The sequence below is a fragment of the Myripristis murdjan genome, chromosome 16, assembly GCF_902150065.1.
Source record: "Myripristis murdjan chromosome 16, fMyrMur1.1, whole genome shotgun sequence".
Taxonomy (NCBI): domain Eukaryota; kingdom Metazoa; phylum Chordata; class Actinopteri; order Holocentriformes; family Holocentridae; genus Myripristis; species Myripristis murdjan.
In genome coordinates this window covers 20844000-20858083 of record NC_043995.1, presented here as the reverse complement: position 1 = coordinate 20858083, position 14084 = coordinate 20844000, and the positions used below count along the sequence as shown (strand labels likewise).

Here is a 14084-nt window from a genome sequence, read left to right as displayed (position 1 = left end):
GCGGGGAATTTCCTTCTTATCGCTCACTGGACCATTCTTTGCATTCCTGGCATTCTTCCTGGCACTGCCGGGGGTCCAGCCAGATGCGGAGGCGTCGGTAATACAAGGCAGACTCTGAGGCCACTGAACACCATTCATACACCAGCAGTGACCTTCTGATGGGGATAGACAGAGTGATGGATGAAGAGAAAGAGGATGAGGAGACAGGGAAAAAAGGGAGGGAGAGACATAAAAAGACAGTGGCGGTGGGGGCGTAATGGTAATGTTTGTGAACTCTGGGCCAAAAATAGAAAATTCTGGATAGCTTTCATTTCTAAGTCCCTGACTCACAGACTGTTATTGATAAAAGGAGACAACTAAAGCATTTGAGGCTCTCCCAGCAGAGCAGTTTATGGCTAATTGGGAACAGTCGGGGGTCAAAGTGCACATCAACATTGGGAACTCGAATAGAGAGATTAGAATAACTTTCATGTCATACCTCTTAGTCACCAGCCTCAAATGATAAAGGTGGTTCACTAACTGCACACTAAAAACAGCTCTGGTGATTTGCAACCACAAACTAAGGTTAACACCAAGACAATAAAACTGGAGAGAAGTTGAGGTTGTGACAGGTCATCCAGCTGCACAACTAAAAGATGGCTGTCACACTACCTGTCAGTGGGAGATAGCAAAAATGGCGGTTAAGAAAAATGCACGCAAACACATTACTTCCATATCTTGCTCGCACTATTCCGGAGATAAGGTAGAAGCATGGGGGACAGATAGTTCACAGTTTACATAAACACTGACAGTAAATGTTTTTTTTTTTTTTTTTTTTTTTTTTTTTACTGTCAAGGAAGCAAGGAACACAAGGAAGCAATGAGGCAGAAATTCTATCCAAAAAAAAAAAAAAAAAAAAAAAAAAGACGTGGTATCTTCTATGCCATTTTTGCACCCTTTTAAGTCAAAGTCACTTCAAACCAAAGCTGACATTTCAGTGAACTTGAAGTCCGCCTCCCTCCCCTGAGCGGTCAAAGCACAGCCGACTGAGTGGAGAGAAGTCGTTTGGATTTCCCAACATTTCAAATGCAGTCAGCCAGCCAGGCTGCTGTGTTCAGCTCCCCGGCCCAACCCCATACTACTTCAAAACATAAACACTGATAACACACGGATATGAAATTTCCTTTCCTATGTTTGCCCTGAGTTATGATGAAACGTACACACTCTACATGACTGACGCACAGGAAATGGATAATTATGGTGGAACCATCTTAGAATCAATACAGCTGCCACATGCTCAGTTATAAGTTGTGTTATCTATTATCATTGTTGTGGGAGGTTGATTTATGATAGTCAGTGTGTAATGAGTGTTAATGTAATGAACGGCCAGTGATGAAGGGGCCTGAAGTGCGTCAGCATTCAATGAAACAGCCAGGCCACGTCAAGTTAAAGGAGGTAGCGGGTTATAAATTGTTTTAAATGCTGAGGCGAACTGTAATGGCACTGTAGCGGACGTAAGCATATCTATGTGTATGTGTGTGTGTGTGTGTGTGTCCATTTGTCCACAAAAGGGCATCTTCCCACCCCCCATGTGACTGGGGTCATGTCACGTTAACAAAGTTACTTCGTAGGGCAAACTGCGACGTCACACAATTCTTTCTCCTTTTGTCTTCCTGCTCCCCCCTCATTCCTTCCCCTCCTCTGTCGAAGCCCCCTCCCTCCCTTACACACACACACACACACACACACACACACACACACAAACACACCTCCCCATTTCCCCCCTGAGTGTTTGTCAGCAGCTCTCAGCTTCCGTAGAATAACACGACAACAGACTCAGTGTGTGGCTGACGCAGAAGCACGGGGCGCCTGCAAGTGGTGGTCAGCTCTGATACAGTATACATCACACACACTCACAGATGCACACAGACACACACACACACCACAGAAATGGTGTAAGCAGTCTGACAAAGAGACAGAGAATGCACAAGTAATGTCTCCTGGGCAACTTCTCTGCACGCGAAGGAATGCACTAAAAATAGGAGCTTCACTTTCTCTCTCCTCTCCTGTCTTTCTCTTGTTGTAAAGTCCTGTATGGGGTCACCGGGACACTGATGTTGCAGTCAGTCGATAAAGGCGATTGACAGTTTATATGCCCTCCAAGCTCTCCAGCCTGTTATTGATTATGTGTGTGTTGTTTTGGGTGTTCACAGTTTACATTTGGTTGTCTACATTTCATTGATCCTCCTGCTTGCCAGTCTAGCAGCAATGAGAGAAAGAGTGATGGAGAGAAAACATAAAGGAAATAGAGAGGAAGGGTTCACAACTGGAAGGAAAGAGGAGTATGAAAGAGAAAGTAAGATGAGGAGATGAGGAAAGAGTCACTTTGAAAGGAGGAAGAGATGGGGAGAGAGAGGGATGCAGACAGGACACACAATGACAGGGGAGGAAAGAATGTTTAGGGCGACTGAGAATGGCGGTGAGAGGAACAGGAGGCAGCCGGAGGGGAGACAGAGGAGAGAGCGGGAGCTCTGAGACAGGCCTGGGCTCTCCAGTGTGTTAACACCAGTCTGAGATGGAGGGAGCGAGCAGGGTAGATGGAAAGAGTGTTTGCACAGTAAAAAGTTCCTTTTGCGTGGGTTGCCTGCTTCCCGCTGTAACCCCCCCCTTCTCCTCCCCTTCCTCTTCTCCTTCTCACACTCTGTCTGTGACCTATTGCTTCAACTAGTTCATTCAGAGATTTCCTCACTTGCAGACGCAAGGCAACTTGGAAGGAGTGAGGGAGAGAGAGAGAGAGAGAGAGAGAGAGAGAGAGGGAGTGTGAGAGGGAGAGAGAGAGAGAGAGGGAACGTGAGCAGGTGAGCAATGTAAAGTCAGAGCAGGAGTGGGTTTCGGCTGAATCTCACTGTTACACATGCACACACATGCACGCAGACACACACATGCACACTGTGTTTGGTCACATACCATAGAGTTTGGTTTCCAAACAAAATGAGACTCGTAAATGTGTGTTTAATAGAGAGCTGATTTAAACATTTTGCTCTCCCGGTTTCTGCCAGGAGAGAAGTTTGCCTCATGCTCTCCCTTTCATCCCTGCATCCTGCCCTTTGCACAGCTCTGTGAGCTGAGCCAATAGAGGAAACCTGTAATAATGATGCTGGTTAATGTCCTCCTTTAATGATCTAATAAAAAGGCAAAGCAACAGATGCACAACAGCCTTATCTGTTTCAAGTAGACCCCGCAAAGGGAAAAGGAAGAGAGCAATTGACACGCATAATTTGTAAATCACATCCATGGGGAGGTCTCCCAATTCAAGACTTGCCAGTGAGAAAAAAGGGGGGTCTTGGTCTGTTGTGATAAATCTGACAGAGGCCAACAACACATTAACAGTAATCAGTGACAGTGAAATAGAGTGAGAGACGTCATTTTATTGCCCAATGACCACAGCCCCCCTCCTGTGTGTCACTATTTCTCTCTTTCCCCCCCTAAACTATTAACACACTCACTTGCTCTCTGACGTAGGTTGCTGCATACGGGGGTCAAGTGGAGGGGGGTGATAATAGTGGTGGGTAGTAAGTTAGCGTAAGGTTACCATGACGATTGCCCAGATATGATGCCCCACAGGAGTCATGAAGAGGGCTGGGAAGAATGAATGGCCAGGGGACAGGATGACGGAGTAGGGGGGGGGGGTTGGGGGGGCGGAGGGGGGAGGCCACGAGGAAACTTGAAAGTATCCTGTTATAGGAGAGCAAATATTAACAGTAATAGGTCGGCCCCTTGGTTTTCCTTTGAGCGTAATCTCTGGGTTTGTTTGCTCAGGTCCTGCAAGAATTCCCAGGAGGAAATGTGGGGGTTACAAAATAAAAAAGATGAATTTATTACTAATCGCTCTCCCATAATCCCATTTACCATCGGAGCAATGCTGCGTCATGTCCAACATTTTCTTTGTTTACATACGACACAGTGAGGCAAGCAGAACAAGAGACTTAACCCTAAAATCCCCAAGGCTACTTTTATGGTCCACCTGGACATGGAAATTAACCAGTGGCAATAAACATTAAGGGGAAAACCAGCTATATTAGAGAGGACTGGTTTGGTATTTGTCCTTACTGTACAATCTAATCACACTGTTACAGTAAAGTGTACAGGTAAATAATGAACAAAGAAAGCCCCGTACAAGGAAAAAATCAATTACTGCTCAAGCTCTTCCTTGTCAGTTACATATAATATATTCACCTCTTGACTCAGTTACAAATGCTGGACTTTACGGGGGTTAACAACGGGGATTTTCTTATTTGGTGTTATTGCTGAGTAGTTTTTTCATCATCCACCAAGATCTGTAAGTTCTTAAAGGTCAATAACTGTAATAAAATGGATATTTAGGAGCTGCATTTCCTACAGTAATACAGTCTACCAAGGGTGAGTGGGCTTCAGTTCCCCTTTTGACTCTAGTAAGACTGACCAATTATCCAACATTGCTGAAGAGCGCACTTGATAAAAACTTAGCTGTACAGATCATGTGGTAAAGTCCATTACTGATGCCATTGCTTGTGCTTTGCTTTCCTTTGCCTCTTCTAATGTAACGATGGATAGGTGAAATAATCCTTGGTAAAATACTGGATTTATATGCAGGAACTGCCCATAAAAAAGGTGCTCTGCTAACAAGCTAAGAGTTACTCGCTATCATTTCTTGAAACTAACAAAGGATAACAGGTGCAACTGAGGAGTCGAACAACCGAGGCAGGAGGAATAAAATCTGAACTCTTATCTGTGAAATACACTTTTGAATTCCCAGGAAAACCGATCGTTTGACTGAGGAGAAATCAAAGCCTCTCTCTACATAGACTTCTTATTCACACAGTTTCACATTTTTTTCTACGCCCAACGATGATAATAAAAACATTTTAAGTAAAAATTATATATTTTAATTTACCATCCCTTTAAGGAAAGTGAGTGGGGCATGTGGTCGCATGAATCGTACAACCGTGTGTATTAATTCCGTGGCAAAAGGTGAGCAAGGAGTGTGAGGCATTCGAGTGATTTGAAGTCTGCGTAGCCATGTGTGAATACATGCGATGGCGCACAGGAAACCCAGTGTAAAGCACGGCCAAATTGAGTGAAGCTTGTGTGAGTAAAGTTTGTCTGGCAGAGAGGCCTGGCAGGCCCTGTCACAGGTTCCCCTTCCTCCTCTCTGATGTCTTTGAGGTCGTAGTCTGAGTGTCTCACTCTGTTTCTCCTCCTATGGTGGTTTACACAGATTGGTGATGTAATGGGTAGCATATGAAGGCCACACACACACACACACACACACACTCTCACACAGACACACACATACACAAACACTGATGCTCATACACGTTATACAGACACCGCACTTATACCACCACATACCCATAATTACACACATGTACTGTATGCACACCCATTTACACAAACCCTGGATTCCCCCTTTTCCAACAAGCATGCGCCAATGTGAGTTCTCTCTCACACACACACACAAAAACAAAAGTCTAAACAAAGAGACATATCCCTTTTTATTATGTGCACGAGTGTATGCACACGTACGCACACAAAGACACACTAGCGCGCACACACTCGGTGTCATAGAGTGAGTGATCGGTGCTGGCGGATGGTCTAACAGACTGAGCCACCCAGGAGACCCCCATCATGGTAGGCAGCCGAGAGAGAGGGAATGAGGGAGAGTGACTAACTTCACTCTTTCTTTTCTTCTCTCCCCAGCTGTGTCTTCAAACAGTCCTTTGATGTGGGAAATTAAAAAGAGCGAGTGTGTCAATATCTCCCTCCGTCCAACCACACTCATCCATTTCCTCTCCCTCTCTCCGGTTTTCCTCCTTTCCCTTCCTTTCTTCTCCACTGTTGACCCAAGAAAGGACAGCATTACCCTTTTCGCCACAACAACTCCACCACCCACTCTCTGCCACCAGGCCCTCATCATTTGAAGGGTGTTTGTTTGTGTGTGTAGGCCCACTACTGGACCGGCAACTCACTGTGTGTGTGTGTGTGTGTGTGTGTGTGTGTGTGTCTGTATGTGCGGCCGCGCACATACAAGGCTTAATTATTTTCTAACCACACCATGAGTGTATGTCTGTGAATGAGGGTCCCCTAATCTCACACCCAGACTCAAAAAGGCTTTCTTCCCCTCCTTCACTCTCTCTCTCTCTATGTGTGTGTGTGTATGTGTATGCGTGCGTGCGTGTGTGTCACGTCCCAGGGGTTTACAGTACGTGTATGTTGCATTTTGCTGTCCCTCTATGCCTTGATGACTGGAAACTCTGCCCTTTGCAACAGTAGGCCACGCTTTACTGCACCTGACTGAGTGTTTCCAGGCTGCCCTGCTCTGTTTGTGTGTATTTGTGTGTGTGTGTGGGAGAGAGAGAGAGAGAGAGAGGGAGAGAGAGAGAGGGAGAGACAAAGAAAGAGCGACACAGATACAGATAATGTGAGAAACTGTGTCGGTATGTGCAAAGCAGATTAAGTATTATATGTCTGCATGTGTCAAAGAAAGTTAATCTGAGTTCATCTGAACATATCAGGTTATTAGAGAGACTTTTTTTTTTTTTTTCACGGTGCGTGAGTGTCTGTGTACATATGCACATGCATGTAGGTGTGTTTGTGTGTGTCTGTCTGTTTTAACCCCATCACTGCTCCCCTCCTGGGGTGTATGTATGTCTGTGTTAATGTACTGTGGTGTGTGTGTGTGTGTGTGTGTCTGTGTGTGTTTGTGTGTGTGTGTGTGTATGTATGGACCGGTCCAGTCACTGTTTCTATGCAACACTTAGAGGCCCCTTCTGGTCTGGACAACACCTCTCCCCTGCTCCTATCCGTCTCTCACTCCTCACTCTTTCCTTCACCCTGGAGAGGGAGAGAGGGAGCGAAAAAAAAAAAAAGAAGAAGAAGAAGGGGGTGGGGGGGCAGTGGAAATAACAGGCCGCTGTCTCAGGAGGGGCTCTGTCTGAAAAAAAAAAAAAAAAAAAAAAAAAAAAAGAGCAAGGGGTGAGAAAAAGAAGGATAGAGAGAGAACGAGAGAGGTGTTTGCCCTGGGTATTAACTATTATACAGGGAATGTGGCATGTGTAGCCCAACAGAGCCCGGTCATAAATTGAATAATTCGCTTTTGTGACATTTCACCTGTAAATACAATAAACCACTGAGCACCTGAAAGACAGGACAGGGTAAACTAAGGCTATAAAAGATACATGGTTATGGAGATATGCTGATAGAAATGAAACAATGGGCTTTTTAAAACGTCTGCAGTGATAGAGAGAGAGGGGGGAAGAGATTTGGAGATGGATAGATAAAAAGAGGTAGATGGACAGATTGGCGCAGGTAGCGGGATGCGACGGAGGAAGTAGCCCACAGGAGATAGGGACAGGACAGAACGGGAGAAAGTGATAGAGGGGGAAAAAAATGAAAAAACAACGGAACATTTTTTTTAAGTTTCGCAAAGAGAGACAGGCAGCAGGGAGGGGAGGAGGAAAGAGAGAGAGAGAGAGAGAGGGAGAGAGAGAGAGAGGGAGAGGGAGAGAGAGCGTGTGTCTGTGTGTGTGTGTGTGTGTTTTTATGAATGAAGTGAGTCACTGCGCCGATGTGTCATAGGCCCGACGTCTTTATAAAGGAAGTTTTAAACAAGCCTAAACACTTCACTGCGCGCAAAAATTGGACTTACCACACTCGCATCCCTCTCTCTGCACTTCTGTACCTCTCTCTACCCAAACTGTCTGAGTGTCTGTCTGTCTTTAGCACTTCACAAAGACTACAGGGACTGATCTCAAACTTTACTACAACAGAAAGTTTGAAGATATTGATTTGCCTTCTTTTTCCTCTCTCTCTCTCTCCCTCTCTCTCTCAGTCATCCCTCTCCTTTCTCATTCATTCATTCTGTCCTCTAGTCCTGATAACTTGCCTCTTCACTCTGACTGAGGAGTGCGAAGAAGAAACTGGAGCACGTGACAATTTCCGGAGTTCAATTTATTTATTAATTTTTCTGTATTTATTTATTTATCTGCGTTTGTTTGCTGCTCTATCTCTTGGACCCGAACCAATATGAGATGTAAGTGTTTGTATGAGTTTGTTTTGTTTGCTAAGTGTTTGATTTCTTAATTATGATGTCTTTTTTCAATTTTCTTTTATTTCATTTTATATGCTAGTCTAATATTTGGGTGTTATAGGTCTGTAACTATGTGCGTTTCTGGTACTGCTGACAGCATTTGATATTTTATTAACTATATAGGCTGAATATGTCATTTACATGTGGGTTATAGTTTAAACCTTTGGGAACCACTAGTATTGCAAACTATAGTAGATATAGGTAACTGCTTTATTCAGTGGTGATACTTTTACTGTTGCTTAAAGTTAAGCCAAGGACTGAAAACTCAGATGCTTCCTGCAGTGTTTCTTGGCTCTGATTCTTGTGGTTCACCTGTAATTATCAAGCATTCATCATTTCAACACCACTTGTGGTTCCCTTTTAATACTTAGTCTACCTTGTATTTGAACTTGAAAGGAAAAGAATGAATGAGCTTACTGTTACAGAGTTGACTTGGCTTGGTCTATATAATTTATACCACCAACTCAAGTACCTATCCAATTGCAGGTGTGACAATCAGCAGCATTCATTGCGTTGCTTATGGTAAAGGAATGGTGATATTCTGTGTCATAGTGCACCTCTTAATGATTTAATGATTTGCTTCCAGCTTGTGAAAACATGACTCTGACACTGAAGCTGCACAGGATTCCTCTGCCAAGTCTGGAACTATTGTTTATATTATGGTGCAACATCTTCCCCGAGAGTTGACAGCCGTGGCCCGGGGTCATTATCATTATGGCAGGATGACAGCGTCTTTCCACTAATTGCTTCCGTTTTATCCTACCCCTGCAGTGCTGGTCGACTCCTCCTCATCCCTCCTTTTCTCGCTGCTATTGGCTCAGCTGCCAGTGTTTACGTCTGCCTCTCCAGTCCCTCAGCGGCGGCTCCACGACCTGGATAGATTGTCTAATCAGACAAAAAATCTACTGAAGCTCACCCAAGATCTGCTGGTAAGTGAAGCCGATGTCATGGTGATTACCAGTCTTAGCCACTGACTGAGGGATGGGCTAATGAGGCCCTTGTCCGATGCTAATTGAATTGGAAGTGTGAGGGCGGAGGAAGATGCTGGTCCTTGCACCAGATCCACTTTGATTGGCCTTGTTTTAATTGAATCTGGGTATTAATGTTACCTCTCTGTTGAGGCAAGCTGACCCCACAAACACACACACTACCTTTTGCGTCAAGCACTGTTGTGAAACACACTTGGTTAAACGAGGTTTGCTCAGAACGTCAGTCTGAGTTAAGCTGCTTTCATTGATGACAGAATGGCTAGAGTCCATCTGCATGCTGAGGTCTCAGGGGAGATTTGACGGAGTGATCTCACATTTAATCCGCATTGGACACAGAAAGGAGGGCGGTCTGACTCAGCAACCTCCTGGTCTGGTCACCTGATTGGTGGCCCAACAAATACTTAGTGAAAGTTCACCCAAAATATCTCGGTTATTCTAATCTATTTAGTTTTTATGTAATTAAACTGGTATCAGTAGAAGTATCCACCTATTTACAGTGTTGGTCTAGCTAAAGACTTCTTGAAGGAGGCGGTTAAGTATCCTCTGTCAAGATGATTTCAGAGCTACACACCAAGGCCGTGCCTCTATCCAAGTAAGAGCTGCCAAGCATGCCTGCGGAATGACAGCAAAGTATATTATATGCCTGTTGATATACAAACATGTTTACCCTCAGTGGCTAGACTGAGGATGTTTGGAGGGATTTTTTTTTTAATATGAAATGTCAATCACTTGCACATACTTCTATTTCCTAACAGAAATCTTATGTTGTTGACAGTCAAGGGGGTAGGGAAATCAGATTTGACACCTTTGGCCAAGGTTTGGCCCCAGCTGGTGATCGTATATCACACTATGTTTTAACAGGTGAAAAGAAAGCGGGATCATATCTCTGGATCTTTGGTTACACATGACTGATCCAGGTTCTATTTTTGCATTATGCAAATCTTAAACTCTTTTGTTCAGGGGATGAAATCAAAAATAGCCTCATACTCTCTCTAGTCTTGCCCAGTGTGTGTGTGTGTGTGTGTGTGTGTGTGTGAGTACTAGTGTAAGACAATGTTACAGGCCCTCAGTACCTTTGTATCAGAACCCATCAGTGCAGAGGTGGTCTAATATGGGGGCCAGACAGAGAAAAAAAAGAAGCATTTTCAACAGCAATTTTGATATAGCCCTTTGAAAAAAAAATGTGTTAGTTCCTCTGTATCATGAAACATTTATTTCTTCTTAGGTGGAGCACTATTGAACAAGGGTCAAGGGTAGGAAAGAAAAATAGAAATGGAAATCCATGGAAAGTCCCCAAAAGAAAACAATATGTCTGATGTGTGCTTGAGAAAGAAAAAAGTGTGTTTAACTGTGTGTGTACACATAGGTCAACATATGTTTGTGGGTACATGTGTGTGTTTGTATGCATTCTGTATGCACATAAATATGTGCATATGTGTGCATGCAATTGTGTGTATAATGCACTTGTATGGGTGCGCGCATGTGTGTGCATTGAGGGTTCTGTAAATAGTTGTGGTTGTGTAGGTGCGGTGTTTAGTGTTTGGTTTTTGGTCGCCACAGCAAAGTGACCTGATAAAAATCAAAAAGATTTATCACATTCCAGTATTTGCATTCAGGAAGAAAGGGGTTGGATGTTAAGCTCTGTTGGGTGAGGTCATGATCTACGATGGAGAGAGCAAGAAAAGGAGGAGAAGAAGGAGAATTAAAGGCTGAGAGACGGAGGAAAAACCGCAGGAGATAAAGAGATCAGAGAGAGAAGTGGATGAGAAGCCACAAGTGTATGTGTGTGCATGCATATGTGCACGTGGTGTTGCCTGTGCCTGCGCACCTGGTACGAGAGCGAGGGGGGGTGAGAGAGAGAGAGAGAGAGAGAGAGAGAGAGAGAGAGAGAGAGAGGGAGGGAGCAAGAGAGAGAGAGAGAGAGACAGAGAGAGAGAGAAGGATAAAAGCAATGGAGACAAAACATTGGACCTCAAACATAAGTGAGCTCTTATGAAACACTGATGGAGAGACATGAGAGACAATGCAGCACATTCAACACTAAAAACATCAACACAAACAAGTGGAAGCAAGGAGCACAAAAGGGAAAAGACTGCATAACAGACTGAGGAAGCATTATGCCGTGTAAACAGCCTGTTTACACAAAACCTTTCTCCGCACTCATCACCATAATGTTGTTGTGTTCCTCTACTGATTGGAAATGACGCATGTCACATCAGTAACTGCTATTTACTCACATTCATTACTGAACCAGTGGCACATCATCAATACTAAATGTACTCTGGCTGAGTACAGCAGCCTGTGAACAGTAGAAATTTAAAAAAAGCAATCAGGTTGTTTATCCCCCTCTGGTGGCCATGGGAAGCAACACATCTGCTGTCTGGACACAAAGTTTACAGCAAAACTACAGCTGGGCAGTGGCACTGCGTCATTCCATCTTTTTATAGCTGCGACCCTGGAGTTTCCCTACAGCCCTGTGTTGTCTGTCCCACTCGAAGCTCTCTTAGTCACTGCCTATGTTGTTCTCCTCTCTCCCTGTAGAAAACATCCTGTGGGTTCAGGTCATTTACTCTTATTGTTGACATTTGGGGAGGCTGAATGTGGGTGAACTCACACTGACCCATCACACTCCTCTCAGTGAAAGCTACCATCTCTAAGGGCAGAAAACAGTAACACAATCTAGGTGCTGCACTAATGTTTCCCTCATGTTGCTGTGACTTTTCAGGATGTGTAAAATTGTGAGGATGCACATCGCTGACGAGTGGCTCTGTGTCTTGTTTTCTCTTTCAGAGAGAGCACGCGTTTGACTCAGACATAGAGCCCCACAGGTTCGGGTCTCTGCCAGCAATGGGCAACAGAGCAGCCAATGACCTCAACAACCTTGAGGTAACCGTCTGATACTCTGTTTGTGTGTGGAGGGGGTGGAGGGGGATCTGTTTCTATCCTCACAGTTTTGACAAAATCCCATGCACATTCTTGCCCCACCCATTCTACCTCTCTAAGTATGTCTGTTTCCTTTCCAGCTGAAACCCACACTCTCACAGCTGCATGCTGACCTGAAGCTGTTCGAGCACCACTTTGAGTGGCTGAACAAGGTGTCGAAAAAGCACCACCACCCCGCACTGCCCAAACTGGGAGAGATGATCAGAGAAATGAAATCGCTCATCTCCCTTCTACACCGTCAGGTAATGGGCCAACTTACCTTGCCTGATTCTCTGTTATCTAAGAGAATGATTATTGCCCAATTTTATCTGTGATGGCTTTATTGAGGATCTAATCTCTCTGTCGCTATCTGCCTGTCTTCTCATCCACAGATGCAGAGAGTTGAAGCACCAAGGTTGACTCCAGCGCCCCCCTCACTCCCACCTCACCTCCCCTATCAGTTTGATGTCCTTCAGTCCTCCCATGAGCTTCTGCAGCAATTCAAACTCTTCTGTGACTGGGCGTATCGAGCATTCATTTGCCTCAAGCCCAAAATTTCTGCAGTACAACGATGATCCATAACCTGCAGTATATACTGGCTGCAGCGCCAGTAAGGATGCATGGAGTCCCACCTCAGCCAAGGGGGAATCAGGACCACAAAAGTGTGCACTGTAGTCAATAGCATCTCTAAGAAGCCCAAACTTCAACCAAGGATATGTGTGTTGAGGAATGTGTTTCCATCAGAGCCAATGAGGATGCGCTATACTGCAGCCATTTACGGTCGTCAAGATTCACCTTGCGGCAAATTGCCAATTTAACTATGATGAACATGTCATGATCCCCAAACCTATCTCTCAAAGGCCTTGTTCATGATCATGTTATTTATGTATTTATTTATTTATTGACTATTAATAATTTATTTAATGTTATTTATTTAAGTTTGTAATGTGTCACTCTCTCCTTTATTTCTTTCTCAAAGTGAATTTAGTTTTCTGTATCTTTGTACTCTTTCTTCTCTTTTCTGCAACTGATTCTCAAGAAAACAAATGAAAAAAAAGTACACACAGTAGCACTTCCTGATTCTGTAGCTGTTGTGCTGATTTAGTTTTAAACTAACTTAATTCAATCTAGTTTTTATGTTTTTCTTCAGCCAATAATTCTTCCAGTAGATGTAGCATACATTTGGGTCAGCCAAGGTTTTCTATCTCTCTCTCTTTTACAATGCTCTTTCAGAATAAATTTCAATAGATTTTGGTAATGGGATCTTCCAATTATGTCAAATGTGCCACCTAGTAACATTTCAAACAACGTCCTATGAAATAAATTGCATTTATCCGTACATGTCAGGATGGTTTCCAAACACAAGAGCATGAATAGTTTCTTTTGTGCCACAGGCTGAGTTTGTACAGTGCCTGTTTCTCCTGTTCTGCATGAGGAGGCATATCTAATGTTGTGGTAAAATTTTATGAATGTGCCCTGTTGCTGAGCACTGATGGACCTGATTAGATTCTTTGCACAAACTTGTTAGGATTAGCCATTTGGGATGAATGAGATGGCTGATGCTGAACCTGTGCCTTGGGGTAGAAAATGATTTTTTTTTTTCTTGACTTAAACACCCCAAGCCTTAAAATACTATGTATTGTGATACTATAGTTCTGTACAGGTGTACATAAATGTACAAGAATGTAAATTGTTGTATACAATGCGATTGTGTATTATGTGGTTTTCTACGATATAAAGTAGAATACCTTACCAATTCTATCACTATAATTTTTGGTCATTTTAATATTATTCTATTCTAGTATTGTTACAGTATTGACTATTTATTTAAGTTACTTTGGTGGAACTATTTATTTTGTGCTGCAGAGGAGCAAGTCTCCTATCTTTTTGTACTTTTATACTGTTATTCTTATTTACTATTCTATCATTATGTTTAAATTATTGTTGTACCATCAAGATGCCTCTTCCACACACTGATTGGCCTCAATGTGAAATATGTGCCTTGGTGAAATTAAGTAATAAAGAATGTGCACAACACGATCGAGTATATCTTCATTTATTTAATT

General features: G+C 43.5%; 1 protein-coding gene across 1 annotated transcript; it reads left to right on the top strand.

Moving 5' to 3' along the window:
- Positions 1–7939: 7939 nt before the first annotated feature.
- Positions 7940–14055, top strand: il11a (interleukin 11a). The gene is made up of 5 exons (XM_030073129.1): positions 7940–8050; positions 8879–9036; positions 11887–11982; positions 12120–12281; positions 12411–14055. Exons 1-5 carry the CDS (start codon positions 8044–8046, stop codon positions 12591–12593), a joined length of 606 nt encoding a protein of 201 aa, XP_029928989.1. The 5' UTR covers positions 7940–8043; the 3' UTR covers positions 12594–14055.
- The last annotated feature ends 29 nt before the right edge of the window (positions 14056–14084 follow it).

What these genes read in the sequence shown, in the direction of transcription:
- il11a (XM_030073129.1), top strand. An exon ending in AGCTCACCCAAGATCTGCTG is followed by an intron (nt 9,037 to 11,886) that starts GTAAGTGAAGCC and finishes TTTCTCTTTCAG; the next exon opens with AGAGAGCACGCGTTTGACTC. An exon ending in ATGACCTCAACAACCTTGAG is followed by an intron (nt 11,983 to 12,119) that starts GTAACCGTCTGA and finishes TTTCCTTTCCAG; the next exon opens with CTGAAACCCACACTCTCACA.